Here is a 21306-nt window from a genome sequence, read left to right on the forward strand (position 1 = left end):
AATGCTAACTTTCTAAATGAAAATAAGTTGTGTTTTCAAATAGGAATATTTATTGCTGTGACTAGTGATGATGGCAGTAAGTGACTTTATACTATTTGCTCAGCACTGTCTTCCTTAGCACTATTATGCAACATTAGTTAAAAATAAGGGGGGGACCTGTCTCAAAAGGGAAGATGAGAATAATGGAACAGGCGTAGCAGGAAAACAACTCTAAAGAATAAAATACCCCCACACTCTTATACCCTGAAAATGGGAACACAGAAAGAAATCAGCTCCCAAGACTAAAGATTCAACTGAATATACATGGATGTAATTCTACTTGTTAGCTGCTGGATGTTCTGGGTCAAGTTCATGTACCCAGTAGCCTCTGTTCTAGAAAGAGGTAGCAAGCAATATTTCTTTGATGTATTTAAAAATCTGAGTAATCAATACTTCTTGCTTAGATTTCTGTCAATGAGTGAGTCTCTGATGTGTAGCTAATAGCACTGTTATTTTGGAGCTCACACAACTTAAGGTTAGACAGTTTTATAATTCACCAAATCAGGCATGCTTCTCTGCCTAGTGCTGGAAATTGCTGTCAGGAAATAGAAGACTGGCTGTCAGAAGGAAAGTGAGCGAAGGGGTTTCACCATATACTTTCCTTAATAAAGAACCAAATGGTGTACCTGAACTCTTCATGAACTGGGTTCTAAGCCCTGGAAGTGGGATTTCTCTGTTACAGTTTTGGAGGCTAAGTTTCAGCAAGAGATCTTGTTTGACCTTGAGGGAATGGCAAAATGTCTATCCCTTTATAGGCATCTTTAGGGGAATATATTCACAGACAGGGTGGGGATTTGTACAACATCACACTCTGTTTCTGGGAAGGAACATAGAGTTGTGTATCTTGAACAAGGCTCAAAAGCTTTACTTTTCTAATAACATTTGTTCCTTAGGTGAAAGACAAATTGTTCCTGTAGTCACATAACAGAAAGTCAAGTTAAAAAAAAAAGGTGCTAGAAAAAAAATCTGTAAATAGGATTTACCCAAAGGCATCACAACTGAAACCTGATAAATCTGCCAATGTCATGAAAGCCAACCTGGAGAACAGTGAAAGAAAAACAGTTTCTCCTCACTGGCACCAGCAAGAGAACAACCTTTGTTTATTTTAGAATCACTGTATGTACATTATTTACAAACACGCTGCCAGATGAAGAATCATATACAGGGCCAAACATAATATTTGGCTCATGATAGATGTAGATAATATTGAATTAGATGAACAGTAAATATGAGATCAAAAGAATCAAAAAGAAAAAAATGATATAATCACTGCAAATTCTAGTCAGGAAGCAAAAATGCATACACAAAAATTCCGTTAAAAGTAGTTATTTTTGGGCGATGATGATGGTGGCTTTTATATATGCTAGGCAAGTTCTGCCCCTAAACTATCACTGCAGTCCCAGAAAGACATGCTTTAAAAGACCTGGAGTGTACAGTATTTATTAACTCAGAGATTCATATTTTATTTATATATAATCGATTTGTTTATTTGTGTGCTGGTATGATTGGAGGAGCAAACACACGTCACAGCACCTATATGGAAAGCAGGACAAAATCTGGGAGTTGGTTTCTCTCCTTCCACTATGTGGGCCCCAGGGACAGAATTTAGTTGGGCAGTTTTAGTGGAAAGTGTGCATGTAACTGTTGAGCCATCTCATCAGCCCTCAGATTTTATTTTTATAACACATTCTTTTTTTAAAACGATTTATTTATATTATGTAAACAGTGTTCTGCCAGCATGTATGCCTGCAGGCCAGAAGAGGGCACCAGATCTTATTACAAATGGTTATGAGCCACCATGTGGTTGCTGGGACTTGAACTCAGGACCTCTGGAAGAGTAGCCATCTCTCCAGACCCTTAGATTTTATTTTATTTATTTATTTTTGGTTTTGTGAGACAGGGTTTCTCTGTAGCTTTGGACCCCGCCCTGAAACTCTTATAGACCAGGTTGGCCTCGAACTTTCAGAGATCCGCCTGCCTCTACTTCCTGAGTGCTGGAATGAAAGGCGTGCGCCACCACCGCCCAGCTAGATTTTATTTTTAAGAAATGAAACAAATAAGACAAATGAAACAAACAGAAATTCCAGATATCTGAATTTAAAAGCTAGAAACACATTTTTGGAGCACTAACTACATGTGTTTTTGAAGATTATTCACTTGTATGCGAGTATGCTTGATTGTCTGTACAGATGGCACCATGTTCCAGCAGTCCTATTGAATCCCGTGGAACTGGCTCGAGATCCTCTGAAAGAGTAGTCAGTGTTTGTAACTGTGGAGTAGTGGTCCACCCTCTAGAGCGATAACTTTAATTTGGTGTGTATGGAGCTGGTTGTGGTGGCATATGTCTTTCATCCCGACTCTTGGGAGATAGAGGCAGGCAGATCTGAGGAGGGGCAGCCTGGTTTACCTAGCGAGTTCTAAGACAGCCAGCACTCACAGAGAAACCCCGTTTCAAAAACAAAACCTCTTAAGGATGTACTGCCCTTGAGATTACACTAAAGATGGAATAATTTTTCAGGTATTTAGAAGGATCTTTAAGAAAATAAAGTTTACTTTTTCATTCTCTACTCCTGCCCCCACCCGAGCATTTGTGTATCTACTGTGTTTTAGGTGAAGAAAATACAGTGGCAAAGAAAGCAGACAAGTCTCTGACCTCAGGAAATTCACTAATATTCAAGAGAGTGGAAAGTGGTTCAAGGAAAGACAGTAACAAGTAGAATAGCTCACAAAGTGACCAGGGCATGCACTAACACACACACACACACACACACACACCCCAAAAACTATGGCAGACTATTGCCACACTTGCTCTACTCATATCAAGGACTGGTAGTGAGTATTTTACATATTTTATGGCACTTATACAACGAGACAAAATCTCCACAAAACAATGCATTTATAAAACAGGTGGCCATTCATGAACACAAAGACTTAGCAAAAACACAAATGCCCATTACTGGAACTAGTTTAAAGAATTTTTCCCATCTCTTTAAACAGTGTTGGTAGAACATATCAGATACATAAATATTTAAGGAACTCTGTTAAATAAAATGGCGAGTGGAAGTGTGTATCATCCCAATTAAATTAAAGGGATCGACTGACGCCATATTTTACATTCAACGAAACTTGTGAAAAGATCTAAGTAAATTATTGTAAAATCTGAAGGGTGGAGACACTTGTACTTACCCTTTCTCTAAAGTTTTACTTAAAAAGTACATGATATTGTACTTATAATTAAAAAGCAGCAAAGACTTTAGATAAGACAAAATTAAGTTTGCTACTGAAAATAGGATTTTAGCTACTAAATGATACAGTAACCATAAAGAGCTCTGTATATAAACTTGGCAGCAGCAGCAGTGGGTGTAGAAGGGACCGGAGTCAAATTTCATTTAGCCACACTGAAAAAAAAAAATGCTTGGAGATGTGTCTTATGTAGCCCAAGTTGGCTTCAAACCTGCCACGAAGCTGAAGGTGAAATTTAACTTCTGATCGCCACCTAACTGCTGGGGTTACAAGCCTGTGCCCTGTGCCAGCTGTGAGAGCTGCACAGACTGAACTAGGCCTTCTACAAGATAAGTGAGCACTCCAGCTGAGCTGCATTCCCAGCTCCATACTCTGAATTCTTAAAGCTTCAACTTATGTTAGACGAAAAAGTACTTCCACAGCACTCCATGACACATTTTTACACATACACACACACACAGTAAAAAAAATAAAAATTTAAAAAACTTTTCACAAGTTGTAAAGTGGCATGTATATGGTCTCTATATGAAGAAAAAACATACATTGTCACTGAAAATAAATAAAAGGTTTACACCAATGAGCACTACCTCACAAGTGGAAAGAGAACTATGCTTCCTTCTTCACTGAGTTCTCTATCAAATGACCTTTTTGAAAATAACAAACTATACACAAAAGACAAAAGAATACCAAGATACTTACAGTAAAAACCAACAGCTGTAGGCAGCAAAAATAAAGCAAAATTATAAAAAGTCAGCAATCAAATCAAACTATTCAGTAGTTCTGCAGCTTTGCCTACACTGCGATTTTGATCTAGTAAGAACTTTATGCATACAGACTCAACATTGCTGAGCTTGACCGACAAACATCAATAAACGCTGGCTAATGACACACAGTCATTGCAATCAAGTGTGTGGACAGAGCTAACTTTTAGTATTGCTGTTAAATGTAAGAAGCTGAATTTAAAGCTGGTAATAGTTTTTCCCAACAAAAATACAAATAATATATTACTGGATAAGTCTTTCACAAAGTTGTGCATTTGGGGGTTTCAAAAGTGAGCTGATAGGTGTATCCAGCTGTAACATGACATGCACACACATCTAATGCACACACTCAGCTGCATTAGACTTTCTCTAAGCAGATTTAAAAAGCATCTCAGTGTCCTTCCAGGATGCTCTCAAGGAAAGAACTAAGAATCCAATCTGAGAGCTATCTGAGAAGTACCTGCTCCTCAGGGCGGATACAGTTCTACATGTGGAATACTGTCCACCTCCTCCTTCCACTTCTCACTCTTCTTTCCCTTAAGTCCCTCTTTATTCCTTCAGCATCACTTTCTAATTATTTACCCTATTATTATTTACTATTATTACTATTATGATGATAATGATGTATACATGCATGTAGAGGTCAGAGGATGGCATGTAGGAGACAGTTCTCTTCTACCATGTGGGTTCCGACAAAAATCTGGTTGTCAGACTTGGAGGCAAGTGTCTTAACTTTTAACAGGCCTTGTGCTGGCCTGTCTTCATCCCGAGAATCTATAAATGCTTGGGATGGCAATATAATCATAAAAATCAGCAAATCAGTAATATCATATGCCCTTTCTAAATAACTGCTTTCAAAAAACATGCATATTTAGATTGTTCTCTGGGAGTGTAAAAATCTTTTAGTTGTGAATCTTCTATGGAGTGTAAGAAACACCACTGTAGAACACCTACATACAAAGTAAAATAGATTTTGATTCTACCACAAGATGAACATGAGAAGTCATTAAAATGTGCTGAAAGTGAGCCAGGCGGTGCTCTGTGAGTTTGAGGTCAGCTGGTCTACAAAGTGAGCTCCAGGGCAGCTGCTACACAGAGAAACACTGTCTCAAAAAAAAAAAAAACCCAAAATACCAAAGGTGCTGAAAGTGTTGATGAAAAGTAGGGGATCTGAGCTTGAGTACTCGAGAGTAACACATTAGAGTAAGAAGCAGCTGACTGGACATGCAGAGAGAACCTACAGGTGGTCAAACACACGTAGGCAAGAAATGATGAAGCAACAGGTTGTCAGAACAGGTGCTTAGAAAGAACATTCATCTACAAAACACATCCTCATCCTGGTACAGGCATTTCCTCTTACGTCACAGAACTGAACCTAGCCTGCTTTTTCCCTGCCTTTGTGACACCTTAGTGCTCACCTTTCCTGAAAGCAAATAACTTAATATACTGGCAGCCAGTTTTGTACTTATTTCTGATTTGTCTTCTAACACAACCCTTTACGGGAACTACTAGAACTTTCAAAGTGAAACAATGATTCATTAAAATCTCTGCTCTACAGTCTTGATGGCTTACAGAAAGAATGATGCATAACACCAACTTGCTGTATGCAGAAACTCTAGCATGAGCTGAGAATGGGAGGAAGCAATGTACACAACTACTTTCACTAGTCTGGGTTTTTGTTAAACCGTGGGAGTTTTTAGGCTGCTATATAATGTACAGTACAACCTTCAATAAATGGTTTTTCTTATGTTGAAGGGTTTTTATTTAAGTTGCCATAGGAAAACACAAACTTTACCAATACTCTTGTATTTTCTTTCTGGCACTGAAATATATGTGAATGAATGCTGTTCCTTTAAGCATTAGAACAAAAAATTTAAGTTGAATCAGAAACACTCTGAGGGATCATTTCCCCCATCTTTCCTTTGGGTGCAATTACATATTCAGTTTTTAATTTTTTTTCTGGAAAAGAAAAGTGGTGTATGGCATATAATCAGTACTTTACAATGAGATTTTTAGATCATGGTCTTATGTGAAATTTTATGCCTCTGGGCACCAACACATACAGAAAACAACTTGATGCTCCATCCTGAAAACCATTAGAAGGGAAAACAATGTTATACTATGATAATAATTCTTGACCAAACCAAAACCAAGTCCGCCCCCCCCCCCCCCGCAAAACAACTTTAGCTTCAGTAACCTGCTTTGGTAAAAAGACATAATTTTCCCTGGCTTATTGCATGAACCCAAAAACCAGAGGTAAACTCTGCAGGCAAAACCAGTATTTATGACACAAGTGACTGTGTATTAGGTACCACTTTGGCCATATGACATCACATAGAAACATTACCTGAAGGATTGGAAAAGTCCAACATGCTGGTGGTGGGCTGCAAGAGATCTGGGCTGCTGGATGAGAGAGTTCCAGGAATTGGCATTATAGCCAGGCTGTGCCTACAGTGCCTGGTTCCCACAATGCTGTCATCTTGTGATTGGCTCAGGCCTCCATCACTTCAAAAGATAGATATATATCACTTTCAAGTATTAGAAGGCACTTACATAGCAAACAATTTGGATTCCTAAGCTCAAGGTATAACAACAAACTCAATTCAGTGTAATGACTTAAGCAGTTAAGATTAAAACATTTCAGCAACCAAAAAGAGTAATTATAAGAGACAGCAATGAAATGTTTTTGAAAATTACATTAAAATGAAATATAAAACGGAAGTAATTCTACTGTATCACAAATAATGTTGAATTTGCTTCTTCTGGTTTTGGCAGAAAAACTCAATCTGAATGTTTAGAGACTGCTTGAAATTTGCCAGTCTCAAATTTCAAATATATTTACTAAGCTATACATAGCCACACAACAGGAAGTGTCCCCTCCAAACACATGATAATCACAAGATGATTTAAATCAGTAAGAAGAATTTGTTCCCTTTTTAGGTTTCAAAAACACATATTAACTAAAAAGCCATTACCTAGGGCAACAAGAAACTCTTTTATAACACTTAGAACTGTTACATAGGTAATTCTAAAATCATAGAAAGGAAAAACATAAACACTGTCAGTATATTTCCAGTATTAGTTTAATTATAAGTAAAACTGTTCTAGAGAACTTAGGATCACAGTGCAAAAGATTTCTATCATCACCAAAGACCAAAATCAGAGTTCTCTCCCTAAACTGACTTATGTTGAAATATGTTCCTTAGTATCTGTTCTCATGTAAATTTTACTCAGCACAGTCTCCTGTCTTGTTTTTTTCTATACAAACAGGATCACAGAACACTTACCAATTATCATGGCAAAGATTAAACTACAACCTACAAAAATGAGCGATATGGAATATATAGAATATATTAAAGCAAAATATAAGATTTAGGCAGACTATGTAATGAAACAAAATGGAGAGTAACAGAGTGTTAATAGCAAGAAAACAAGGACAGCCAGGACAAGAGAGAGCTGCATAGTCAGGGAGGCATGAGGGCGTGGAACACTGTAATGGCAGACAGACTGTTAGTTAGCTGGTTGTCTCAGGTCCTTTCTCTAGCTTGCCACTGGTTGAAGAGCTAAGTCAGCTAAAGTAGATGAAAAATGGTATTCCTGTTCTTATGAAAAGAAGTCAAGTACTTTTACCAAATTAAAATAAGAGCAATTCAAAGCTGGAGAGGAGGAACATTTATTTTAACTGACACAGAGAAGTAGAGGCACAACAATACAACTGATGGAAATGATGCTAGTTATTCCCAAGGAGAAACATCAGTTTACTCTTGGGAGAAGAAAGGTTTTATTTGGTAAGCAATTCCCACTTACCCTAAACTACCTCTCTACAACTTGGTTTGCACTGCTGGCTGTCAAAAAATAAACATTTTAAGATTATTTAAGAGAAGACAAGAAAAGCTGTCAGTATTTGAATCAGAAAAAGTAGAAAGACATGTTTAAACAATAGTCTAACTGATTTCTGAAAACTCAGCAATTTTTGGATTCATAAAATTAGGTAACTGAATCCAAAGACACAAAGAGGTGATCTACTCTTACTAACAAAGTTGAAGAAAGTACAAAACTAAAAGTAGAATTATTTTTTGGAACAGGGTCTCTTGTAGCCTTGGCTGACTTTCAACATTCTAGTAGTGAGAATGAATTTGAATGCCTGATCCTCCTGCCTTCACCTCCAAAGTGTTGGTATTCCATGCTTGCAGCACCACATCTGATTTATGTGGTGCCTAGGATCAAACCCAGAGCCGTCAGATGCTGGGCAAGCACTCTGCCAGTTAAGCCATGTCCCCAGCACTAAGTCAGAATTTTTGGTTAAAGGGACTTCACTATAAAGTTTACAAAATAAAGTTTTTTTTTTAATTAAAAGTCCTTATCTAGCTATACTCATGTAAGGCAGGCTATAAATTCATGGTACTTAGGTGTGAGCATGTAGACGTGAAAATTCTGTCATGCAGAATTCAAGCTATGACAGGAATGAAACAATTGGCAAAAAAAAAAATCCATGCTTAAAGTTTAACGGATAAAACCTATTTGAGAAATAATTATGTCATTTCTTACCAAAACAGTCTCCTGAGAGGTGATGCAGTAACAGAAACAAGACATTTTTGAAAAATTCCTCAATAATTAGTTCCCTAACGCTAAACTTATTTAAAATAAAAGTAATTAGCTTCCTTATAAAACCAAAGAGGGCACAAAACATCACTAATGTGCATATGAAAAATAACTTCAACATTAAAAGCAAACAAAAAATATACTGACATTTGGAGAAAAAAATAGTTCTTGATGCACAAAACAAAGCAATGTTATTTTTAGGAAGATACAGAATAAAAGTTGAGTGATTAAAAAAAAAAGGAAATCTGATTTTGGAACAGTCTAATATTCTCCAGTTAATAAAAGTGTACTTTGATTATAGTTTACAGATGTCCCTCAAATCAATCACTTAGATCAATAACTTATTTTCATTGCTTTTTAGGAATAATTTTTCACTTCAAAAGTATGTAATTGTTTGAGACTTAAGTGTTATCTACTTTTACCTAAAGTATCTATGGCTTTTTATATTCTTTCCTTCTTGTTCCTCCTCTGGGGTCATGTGGGGAGGAGTGGAGTTTGTTTTCCGCCAAGCTGGAAAACTCAAACTCAGAGGTCAGCCTGCCTCTGCTTCCCGAGTGCTAGGATTAAAGGTAAACACCACCAACAACTGGCACATTTACTTAATTTTTAATTTCAATTAAAAAAATCCAAATATTTAAAGTAAGAAACTTCGAAGATAAAGGAAGAAAAAGGGATAACTTATTTGTACTTTATAAAAAACAAAAAACCCAAAACAGACATCCGGACATTCGTCCTTGTTAATTTTCGTGTCTACATACTATTTAGCTAACTTTCTTTCTTTCCTTTTTTTTTTTTTTGTTTTTGTTTTTTGAGACAGGGTTTCTCTGTAGCTTTGGAGCCTGTGTCCTGGAACTAGCTCTTGTAGACCAGGTTGGCCTTGAACTCACAGAGATCTGCTTGCTTATGCCTCCCGAATGCTGGGATTAAAGGCATGTGCCACCACCGCCTGGCTTCTAACCACTTTCTTGTACTTGGACTTTTAGTATACTTCTAACCCTTGTGAGGATCACTTGACTACAGGAGTTTGAGGCCAGAATGAGCAACACAGCAGGACATCACCATCAACGAGCTCTATGGAAAAAAGGTGCAGCATCCTTAGATAAACATCTATACAATCACTTGAACTCATTTTCTCTCTTATCTACTGATGCCACAGTGATGTTTTCCCCTAAATGACTTTTAAGAGTTCTTCAGAATGGGGGAATCTCTGTAGTGGTTTGAATGAGTATGTCCCCTATAGGCGTAAATATTTGAATACTTGGTCCCCCAGCTGGTAGTACTGTCTAGGGCGGCTTAGATAGTGCAGCCTTGCTGGAGGAGGTACATTACCGGGAGTAGACATTGTGTGTTTATATTTTTCTTCCATTTCCTGTTTGTGTTCTCTGCAAAATGGTCAACGCTTTGGATGAGTTTCTGAATGCTAGGCTTGTAGATTTCCCTACATCTAGCTAGACTGCACACTTTTGCAAAAAAGCAATCATTTGCTGGATGTGGTGATGCATACCTGTTTCTAGCATTTGGGAAGAAGAGGCAACAGGGCTGAAGAATTTGAGACTAGGCAGGGCTACAGAATAAATACAGTACATGCTGGAACTACATGGGGAGTCCCTGCTTCAAAAAAGTCAAGAACTAGTGCTATGGTTTAATGGCAGAACATTTGCCTTGCATGGGAAATCCTCTCAAAAATTGCAGAAAAAATTATCCAAATTCACTTTAAATGATTTGTATCAAAATAATAATAAAATATATGGTCTCAAAAACAGAGTCAGACAGATAAAAATGAGAAACTAGCTCTCACAAAACTGGCCTCAGAAATCTGTATGATTCTAACTTATCTTTTAGGATTTCAGCAACTGAAATGATTGCCATTTTATGCTACATGAATAGAAGACATGCGTAACACGTTTTTATTCATGTTTGTATTTAGCTAACAGCTTCTTGTGGCACACAATGCAAAAAACTCAAAATGCCTACTGATTAATAAGTGAAAAACTAAATAAAAATACATTCTGAATTTACACACACCCATTTCTAGTAGATTTTTCTTCCTTTGTTACTAATACAAAGTTATCATGTGGGAAATGCTCAACTAGCTGCTCCTGGTGACAGCAACTTCGTCTCCTGCTATTAACCAGTCCACTCTCCAGAGAGTATGAGACACAACAATGTACACAATCCAGACCAATCCATCAAGACTTCTGGAAATAAAACTCAAGACATTACCTGCTTAAAGAACTCGCCATGTGAATTATTTTCTGCTCTCTGGCCTCTGGATTTGTTTCCCTTTCCACAGTGACCTCTGGTCATCTCAAACTCTCCCCAACCTCTTTTAGAGTGGGTTACAACTCTAACAGTTTCTTCACCCAGCTTCAACTGGTCTCAGTGTTTGTGATATGTACAATATTAAATACTTTTGCTATTTTAAAGTTATAGTTTTCATAACCTACTCACAGTAATGAAAGCAGTGACTTAGAAATGAACAAGAATGAGCTTTAAAGTGGAAGTATAAAGCAAAGCCATCTGATGCACCAGTTTCCAGTGAGTGACAAATTGAAAGAAGAGAAAATTTGTTTCCCTGGGTAGAAGAACTCAGGAAGAATATGTCCTGATCTTTGAGATTTGTGTATGTGTGTAATGGGGGCATACACAGCTTGTGTGTGGCCATATGTATAGGGAGACAGTAGTTGGCATCAGCTATCTCCTTAATCCCTCTACACATTTTTTCAGACAGGCAACAGAGAATCTCTGGAACCAGAGATTACCAGTTCTGCAAGGCTGGATGGCTAAGAAGCCTCAGGAATACATCTATTCTTTGAGCTCCTGCCACTGCGTGATATACAGACAGAATGACTGTCTGGAAAAACCCAAATATCAAAAAATTCACCATTAGAATTCAGGATAGAAAAAGTAATGCCAGCAGAAAAAAATGATATTTAAAAACTCAAAAATTACCAGCAATAGATGTACCTCAAAATTTAACATCCAAATTTATAGATAGTGATTGAAACTGAACTCGAAACATAAAAATACATAAAACAGTCTTTAATAAAATTCACAACACTAAAAGCTACTATATAGTGACAAAGCCACAGAGATAATGCAGAGATTTTTAGATTTTACTCATGTATTATTTAAAGATTTTATGATGTATAAAACAAACATGATTCTTATCCCTACAATAAAAACTTCACTTAATATGACAATCCAACACAATAGATTGGTATTACCTACCTAAACAGTTTTGGAGGCAAGATACTAAATCGTGTTTTATCCAAAATTTTTCTGATTTTGTTTCTTCCACCTGAAACAGTATTTGCTTTAACTTTCTTATTTCCTTTCTCCTGTGATGTCTGTTCAATATCCCCTGGGACATCTTGGATTGAATGGCGATTACTTTTTTTTTCAGCAATTTTGGGAATATGAGGTATACCAGATTTCTCTTGTTCAGTCCTACTGAGCAATTCTTTGAACACTGTGGAAATAAACAAATTCATCATTTTCCCTTTCCTTACTAAAATGTTTTTACCAACACATTTTAGGGATAAATACCATCAGGTTCACACTCATTTTAAAATCATCTGCTAGATCCCCAAAGTGATAAAATTAAGTCATTAGGAATAACAACAACAACAACAAAAAGGTATATTGCTAGCCTGTGTGAAAATGTGCACTACTAAATTAAATGAGATCTCCTGGTCCCATACCACAACTGAGCTGCATCCAGCCTGAGAGGATGCTTTTCTTTGTCCTTTCCCCTTTCCTTCACTTCTCTCTCTCCTTTCTTGCTTTCCTCCCCACCTTCCTTTTGTTGTGTCGCCACAGGATTTTGCTTCACAGGTTGGGATTGAACTCTCAGTTATCTTCCTGGCCTCCCCAAGTGCTGGGATTACATGTATGTGCCACTCCACTGGGCTTATTAAAACAACAACAAACAGCAGCAGCAGCAACAACAACACACCCAACAGATATTAATTGTGCATACTTGTGAAGATCAGGATGTCATTCTATGCATTCATGCAACATACATCATCATATCTTTCATTTTTGCACTCTTCCTCAATCTTTCCTAACCTCTAGAAATCTTACCCTGCCTTCAGGTGAACACTGCTCTAGCTGCCACAGAAGAGAGACAACGCCATACTTGTCTTTGTGTGTCAGACTGGGGTACCTTAGCATAATGTCTTTCAGCTCCATCCACTTTGGCCAAGTGTCAAGATTTGACCTCTGTTTTGGCTTAATATTCCCGAGTATTATATATCATCCTTTAACCTATTAATGGGCCTCAACATCTTCTAATCTTAGCTATTTGTAAAAGCAGCAAAAACAAAACAAAAACAAAAAAAACCATGCAGGCATCTCTGGTTCCTGGCTTCATTTCTTGTGGCTACCCACTGAGGACAGCACCATCACACGATAGTTCTACTGTTTAGTTATATGAGGAATTTCTCATTCTCTCTACAGGAGTTACATTGCAAACGACAGTGTAAAGATTCCTTTCCTGGCCGGGCGGTGGTGGCGCACGCCTTTAATCCCAGCACTCGGGAGGCAGAGGCAGGCGGATCTCTGGGAGTTCGAGGCCAGCCTGGTCTACAAGAGCTAGTTCCGGGACAGGCACCAAAGCTACAGAGAAACCCTGTCTCGACCCCCCCCCCCAAAAAAAAGTTCCTTTCCTATGGGAAGCAAACTAGAGCCTACCCTGTGGTCAGGACAAAGGTAAGGCAATTCTGAGGGCACAAGCGCAGGAGGGCTGACTCTGCGCCCCCCTTGTCTACCATGTGGTGGCATATGTGCATTAAAGATGCCTTCCCCTCCACACCCATTACTACCTGCAACAGGTGAGAGAGCTGGCCGTAGGGTCACAACAGTGGGAGAACTAGCCCTTATCCTTACCAGCTGCACCCAGGAGAGCTGAGCCCATGCTCCTCTCATATATCCCCTATGGCAATCAAGAGAGAGAGTCCTTGCACCTCACCTGGCAAAACAGTAGAGCTGACCTTGCTCCCTGCTGCAGGCGGCAATGGGTAAACTACATGGGGCAGTGCTGGAGAGCTTGCCTGGGTAGTAATAATGAGAGACTGGTGATTTATTCAACCCAGTTACCACCCAGGCCCAGAACTAGGACTATGAGTTGGCCAGTCCCAACATCCACATCATCTATGAACTGCAGGAACATGTGAATGGGATGAACCTACAGATCCAAAACAGCAGGATCTCCAAGACACAGGACAACAAGATATCCAAGAGGAGCTCCAGTGAGAGCCCATTATCAGTGGCGTAGCAGAAACTAGAGGCGTCAAGCCAGGCCAAAGACTTGTGGTAGTGATGAATGGACTAAAGGGTAAACTGTGTGACTCAACGGGCCACACTACAGCTTCCACGACAAGACTATTTTCTCTCTTATTTGTTTTGTTTAGTTTTTCTTTTAAATTTGGTTTTGTTGAGGGGAGGGAGGTTCTAAGGGCAGAGGATGATTTCAAGGGGATGAGGAGATAAGTGGAACCAGAATGTATGATTTAAAATCCACAAAGAAACAAAAAACGTTTAAAAAAGTTACTTTCTCATACAACCTCTTCATCAACACATGCTATATTTTTTCTTCTGTGTTTAAAGATAGTTATGACAGAAGATAACTGGGGCCTTGATTTACAGTTTTCTGATGGTCAATAATATAGAGTACTTTCTCAAATCTTTGTTTGGCCATGTTTGTTTCTTCTCTTGTGAACTGTTTGTTTAGATAACTTACTTATAAAAAATATTGGATGACTTGTTTATTTTTTTCCTTTTTTGGAGACAATGTTTCACAATGTATCTCAGCCAGGCCATGAATCCTGACTCATCCTCCAAGTCCTGTCCTTTCATTGCTTTGTTTTATTTTTTGGAGATAGGATTTGGGTAGTTCACGCTAGCCTTGGAGTCCTAATCCTCCTGCCTCCACCATACCAGTTTCTTGAATTTTTTTTTATACAGTCTGGGTATTAAACTTCTGTTAGAACTGCCAAATATTTTTTCCCATTCTGTGGGGTCTTCAACAAAGACAAGACTACAGTGCCCAAGTATGATGCAAACATATAAAAATGACATTAAAAATGAGATTTATTTTATGTGTACATATGACTGTCTGCCATACATCTGCATATGCTTGCTGAGTCCAGAAGAGGGCACCAGATTCACTGAATATGGAGTTACAGGAGGATATTATCTGACGCGGTGGTTGGGAACAGAACTCAGGTCCTCTGGAAGAATAGCAAGTGAGTGCTTTTTAACCAGCGAACCATCTCTCTAGCACCAAGAGAAACATTTTACTTTGCCTTCAAAGTATTAGATATCTTTAGGATTCATCTTTGAAAGATATTTTGCTTTACTAAATTAAAGTTCCTTTCAGCTTTTGGTTTTCAATTTTCACCTTTGTTAAAACCACCTGGCAAAGATACAAACAGCTTTTCATGCAAGGCTCTTCTCTTGACATTCAGAACCAGGAGCAAAATTTGCAAGTTTTCCTGGGTCTCCCTGAGAGGAAGCTATAGCTCAGTTCTACCTTTTGAGAAGGTCTGTGAGCGCTCCAGTTTGAAAAGGTGCTGCTGGGGTGCTCTGGTCTTTGGTGAGAAGTGAACTACAAACAATGAGTGTCCCTAAGAGTTGTTTCTTTCTCAATGATTTGTGATTTTTTTCCTTTCCTGATTTTTCTGTTCTTGTTTCAAAAGATGAGGTTTTAAATCACTAGACAGGTTTTCTGCCCCTTCCTTGAATCAACTTTTCTTCTTCATAATCTGAAAAAGATAACTTATTGATCATCCTCTATGCCCATCTTCTGCTTTTTCTTACACCTGATGTCTGATCCGACTTTATGACAGTGCCAGTTATTGTGAACACTATGAAAAGATCAAAGTGCTCCCTCCATTTCTACAAATGCTTGTTTGAGGTCGACTTTGGTGTTCTGCTTGGCTGACGGCATTCTACCTGGGTTAAGGCAGCTCCCACACTTTTATAGTACCACGTAGTTCCCTATCCTTGACCACAACCAATGTAGGATCCTGGGAGGACAAAAGTATTCTTACTACCCAGAGGCTCTTAGGAATGGCTTCCCTGCCTCCTACATCCAAAAGTCTTCCTTTTTCCCCAGGGTCCATGTTGCTAATACTTGGTACCAGTCAGTAAATATTTCTGTTACAGGTGCAAAGAACTCTCAGGTATTAGATCCTTAAGAATTATATAAAACACACTTGAGACAGAAAACTTGGGAGAGACTTAATTTGCTTAAGGTGACAGAGTAAAGCCTGCTTTCATATTTTTCAAAATCGGAATTCTTTAATATGACCTAAAAGTTGGCATTGGTAGATAGTGTAAATCCCCAGAAAGTAAAAAGCTCTGAAGGCTTCTTTATTCAGCACTAAAATATAAGGCTGGAAAACTGTCCAGCAACAATTTAATTTGAGGTAACTGTATCCAAGGCACTCAGATGAAAATCTCAAAATACTTCATTTTTCTCTATGACTGAACACAGTTTAAAGAAAGATAAGCAAAAGTGAAAAGTAAACAAAACAAAACAAAACCCCAAAACGTATCGGGGGTGGGGCATACTTCCAGGATTCTGTCATTCTCATAGCAATCTAATCATCCTAACGGGATTTTCTACCCCTGTCTTGAAGAACTCCTAAGTGGTCTTTGTTTTTTAATTGTTATTCTAGACGTATTGGTATTGTTCTCATGATTTTAGCCAAAATTCAATGTAGTTTCTAAAGCAAATGGTAATACATTTTTCATAAAAATTATAATATCAAATGAATTAGGTATATTTGATTAAAAACACAAACTTTATTTTTTTAAATAAAGATTTATTTAATTGTTAGTTTATATGTGTGTTTTACATGCCAATATGGAGTCAGATAAGAACAAACTGGAGTGACAGATGGTTGTGAGCCACTACGTAGGTGCTGGGAATTAAACCTGGGTTTTCTGGAAGAGCATCTAGTGCTTTTAACCACTGAGCCATTTCTTCAGACCCCAAAGCACAAGCTTAATACAGGTTTTAATCAGATATAAATAAGAAAAACAAAACAGCCCAGGGCTGGAGATGCAGCTCAGCTGTAGGGCACTTGGGCAGCATATGTAAGGCCCTGGGCCCAGTCTCTCATACCACAGCTACTAGAAATATTTCTACAAAGAAAGGAGGACATGTCGCTTACAAATCTCTTCACAGGTTTCAAATGCTTCACTGAATTTATCTGATGAAACAACTCTGGCATTTGATTCACTGCAGAAAGCTAGCTTTGTACATTTGAAATGTAAAAGAGACTGGTTATGACTTCTGAGCTTTATTCAGATTATTCAAGTTTTATTACTGCACTCTGCACTATATAATATAGTACACAACAAAAGCTCAATGGATACTTTATACATAACTGAAGCTGTATCTCTGTTTCCATAAAATTTAGATTATATAAAAATTATAGATTATAAAAGCATAAGAATCAGCATCATACACAAAAAAAGCCTTTTATTCTGTTTCTGATTTTCAAAGACAGGGTTCTCTGTGTAGCACTGTCACGAAACTGACTCTGTAGATCAGGTTGGCTTCAAACTTACAGAGACCCACCTGCCTCTGCCTCCCAAGTGCTGGGATTAAATGTGTGCACCACCACTGCCCGGCAGAAGTTTATATTTTACTATTATCTACCTCACTGAAAAAAAATTTCTTTTTTTCTAAAGATTTATGTATTTATTATGTATATGGTGTTCTGTCTGTATGCCTGTCTGTAGGCCAGAAGAGGTCACCAGATCTCATTATAGATAGTTGTGAGCCACCATGTGGGTGCTGGGGAATGAATTTAGGACATCTGGAAGGGCAGCCTCTGAGCTCTCTCTCCAGCCCCCTTACTTTTTTATTTGCACAAAATAAAACAAAACCTTACCTCAGTAGCTTTTACAACAAAACTTACCGAAAATGTTGGTCTTCACAGTAAGTGCAAGATGAGTATTATTTCTCAAAATTTCAAGAGCTTTAACAAATGTAATATTCTCAAAATTTTGTCCATTGACTTCCATTATCTTGAAAATATATTTAAAATGCAAATTAAAAAGAAATAGTATTAGTATCACCTATTACTTCATAAGCTTAATATTAGAAAAACCAAAATAGAACTTGAATAAATTACACCATATGCAAGCAATGATTATTGTTTTTAGAAACTGGACTTTTGTTTCCCTGTACTGTATAATTTCCAAATCTTCCTTCATACGTATTTTAAAAGGTCACTTTCTTTGGGATCTCAAATGAGATGACTCAGCAGTCAAGAGCAAGAACGGCTCTTGTAAAGGATGCAGTTTCAGTTCCCACTTGCATGGTGCCTCACAACCACCTCTAACTCTAATTCTAGGTGATCCAATACTTTCTTCTACCTCTGTTGGCATTAAGCAAGCATAGGAAACAAATTCTGGGAAAATATCCATACACATAAAATAAAACGTAAAAAGGTGGGGGAGAATAAGATGGGGACTGGAGAGATGGCTGAGTGGGTAAAAATGCTTGCCATCAAGCCTAAATTTGATCCTCAGTACCCAAACAGTGAAAACAGAGACTTGATGTCTTGGATGTCCACACATGCATTGCACATGTATGTGAATAAGAACACATGCATACACTAAACAAAATTACATATATATGTATAATGCGTGTATGTGTGTGTGTATGTATGTATGTTGCTGGATGTAACAGTGCATGCCTAGAATCCCAATACTAGGACAAGACGACTGAAAGTTCAGGGTTATATAGTCAGTCTCTGTCTTAAGAGAAAATCAGACTTGTTATTTTTAACTAATAAAAGCACCAGGTAGTCAACCCAAAGCAGCACTATTATGATGGTTTCTCTCCAGGTGAAAAACTGCTTAATTTGGCTGTGCCTCTTTACTACACAAAAAGCTTCTTGGAAGGAGAGAAAAACTAAAATGAAGTAAATACCAAGGGTAAAGTATAAAAAGTTAAAAATCAAATGAGCAGAAATTCAGCAGCAAGTAAGCACAGTAGAGAAGACAGATCTCAGCAGTGACAAAAATTCTCAAAGGTAAAGAGGACACAAAACAATATATTAGGAAAAGAAAAATCAATGAAAGGAAAATTCAGAATTCTAAAAGGACACATCAGGCCTAGAGTGATGGTGCACATCTTTAATTACAGTGTTCTGGAGGCCGAGGCAGATGGATTTATAAGTTTGAGGCCAGTAGGGTCTACGGAGCGAGTTCCAGGTCAGCCAGAAACATGACATTTGAGAATCCATCTCAAAAAACAAAACAAAAAGATTTATATCTACATACCAAAATGTCATAGCACTGAAGAGATCCACATTTTAATAATTCTCAGTGACAACTTTGAATCTCAAGGACAGAGAATAAAGATGTTTATGTGTAGGAATCAATAGTATAAAAGAAAAATAAAGGCTGATTTTAACTTCTATTATTAGGCAACAATATGATAAGGTGATATTTTTCTGCAACCTCAGTGCTCTTAAGGAATAAAATCATAACTTTATACCACACTGAATAAAAATATCTTCAGATATATACAAACTTATGTCTGTAAAATGAATAATAATAGGGAGGTATGACCTAGACAAAATGGATCAAGGGAAGATGGATAGAAGAAGCAAAACCACAATAAATTTCATTGTTAGGAATATAAGTTTTGGATTTCACAGTCTGATGGAGGAAGGTCATTGGTTAAAAAATAAAGAAACTGCTTGGCCCTCATAGGTTAAAACATAGGTGGGAGGAGTAAACAGAACAGAATGCTGGGAGGAAAAGGAAGTGAGCTCAGAGGCCATGCTCCCCTCTCCCGGGCATATGCGATGAAGCTCCGACCCAGGATGGACGTAGGATAGAATCTTCCCGGTAAGCGCACCTTGGGGTGCTACACACATTATTAGAAATGGGGTAGTCCAGGTGCGAGAGTTAGCTGAGAAGAGGCTAGATATAATGAGCCAAGCAGTGTTTAAAAGAATACAGTTTGTGTGTTGTTATTTCGGGGCATAAGCTAGCCAGGCGGCCGAGCTGGGTAGCAGGAATGCAGCCCACAGCTCCTTCAACAACAGTCCTCCAACCCACCGTGAGAAATATCTTTAAAAGTTTTATGATGAAATACTGGAAAAAACATAATACATTAATTCTAGGATACTGGCTATTAGATATTTTTAACGAGTAGATGGAGGAACAGGCCAATTAAAAAAAAAGAAAAAACAACTCCCTTAAGGAACATCAAAGAATTGCTACGTTTTTTTCTCAGGGTCTCACTGTAGCTATCCCTGGCTGGCCTGGAACTCAGAGATACACCTACCTGTCTTTGGCTCCTGAGTGCTGGGATTAAAGGTGTGCATCACCATGCCTGGCCCCCTACTTTATACCTCACTATCTCCCTCGGTTTCTGATAACCTGAGCATTGCAGGCTGTTTAGTGGCTTCTATTCACTATGTACCAGCAATAATTCTTAAGTTTTTAATACCCAAAAATACTTTTAGGGGCTTGAAATATAGTATAGTAGAATACAGTGCTCACCTATTATGTCTGAGGCCATGGTATCTAGGTTCAATCCCTAGATACACTCTCAACAAACCAAATCAAACAATAAAAACAACAACAAAAGTGTGCACATGTCTATTTTTAGACATTGCCAAATGATGATCATACTGTATGTGAATTTAAGGTCAGCAAGAAAACAGTTCTTTGGTGCACATGAGAGTCATCTATAAAGCTTTTGTAAAAATACACATTCCTGGGGCAAGGATTGAAGTTGATGCTGACTGCTTGCCTCACAGTCGCAAACCTTGGTCTGATCTCCAGTATTAGAAAATAAAAACAACAAAAAATGGCAACAGATTCCCAACTGTTCTGTTGAGGATATTATTAAGACTGAGACAATCCTGGAAATTACATTTTATGCAGAAGATACATTATATCACACTTTGAATTAGGACACACAATAGCTACTTAATGACTAAAAGCATAAACCAACCAGGTATAATGGCACATGCCTTTAATCCCAGCACTGGGAGGCAAAGGATTTCTGTGAGTTCAAGGCCAGGCTGCTCTATTCCATATTGAGTTCAAGGCCAGCCACGGCTATACAAGTGAGACCTTGTCTAAAAACCAAAAAGAATAACAACAACAACAACCCCCCCCCCCAAAAATCAAACAAACAAATCCCCAAAAGAATAAATCCCTACCCAATTCCTCCCATGTCTCAGTTTCTCCTGGTCCCTCATATAGTTCTCTGCTTATAAATGTAGCTGTGGTACCACATGAATATTAATTTGGTGACATGATTTAATTTTCAGCAACTTACATTTGAAAGTACTACGAAGCATCTATTCTATCAAACTTGTAAGGTGCTAATTAATGAACATCTTTCTGGAATATTCTGAAGTTGTCAAGGAAAAATTTCACAATCCTTAGAAAATAAGAAGGGCTATTCAAAGTGGGCTATACTGATTGTGCCCTGTAGAACACATGATTTTCAACCCTCTATTACAAAATTTTCCATCAAAAGTAATGAATATATGTTAAGTATTTTAAAAATAAACCTTATTTAAATGTTAACACTATGGCTGGGGAGATGTATGATTGGGAAAAAAGGGTAAGCAGTGCTTGAGGAACAACACTCAAAAATTGTCTGGTA

General features: G+C 37.9%; 1 protein-coding gene across 13 annotated transcripts in view; it reads right to left on the reverse strand.

Annotated features, from left to right (window-relative positions):
- Positions 1-21306, reverse strand: part of Rapgef6 (Rap guanine nucleotide exchange factor 6) — a 173726-nt gene that overhangs the window by 43914 nt on the left and 108506 nt on the right. For 7 of the 13 annotated variants that reach the window (XM_075992593.1, XM_075992591.1, XM_075992586.1 and 4 more), the window contains 4 exons: positions 17582-17690; positions 11877-12117; positions 6391-6548; positions 3982-3996 (listed from right to left, as the gene is read on the reverse strand). In XM_075992593.1, the coding sequence (XP_075848708.1) occupies positions 3982-3996; positions 6391-6548; positions 11877-12117; positions 17582-17690 (523 nt within the window). The remainder of the gene's footprint in view (positions 1-3981; positions 3997-6390; positions 6549-11876; positions 12118-17581; positions 17691-21306) is intronic. The other 6 variants (XM_075992594.1, XM_075992587.1, XM_075992592.1 and 3 more) reach the window with 1 other exon arrangement.

This window comes from Microtus pennsylvanicus, chromosome 11 (genome assembly GCF_037038515.1).
Source record: "Microtus pennsylvanicus isolate mMicPen1 chromosome 11, mMicPen1.hap1, whole genome shotgun sequence".
Classification (NCBI taxonomy): Eukaryota; Metazoa; Chordata; class Mammalia; order Rodentia; family Cricetidae; genus Microtus; species Microtus pennsylvanicus.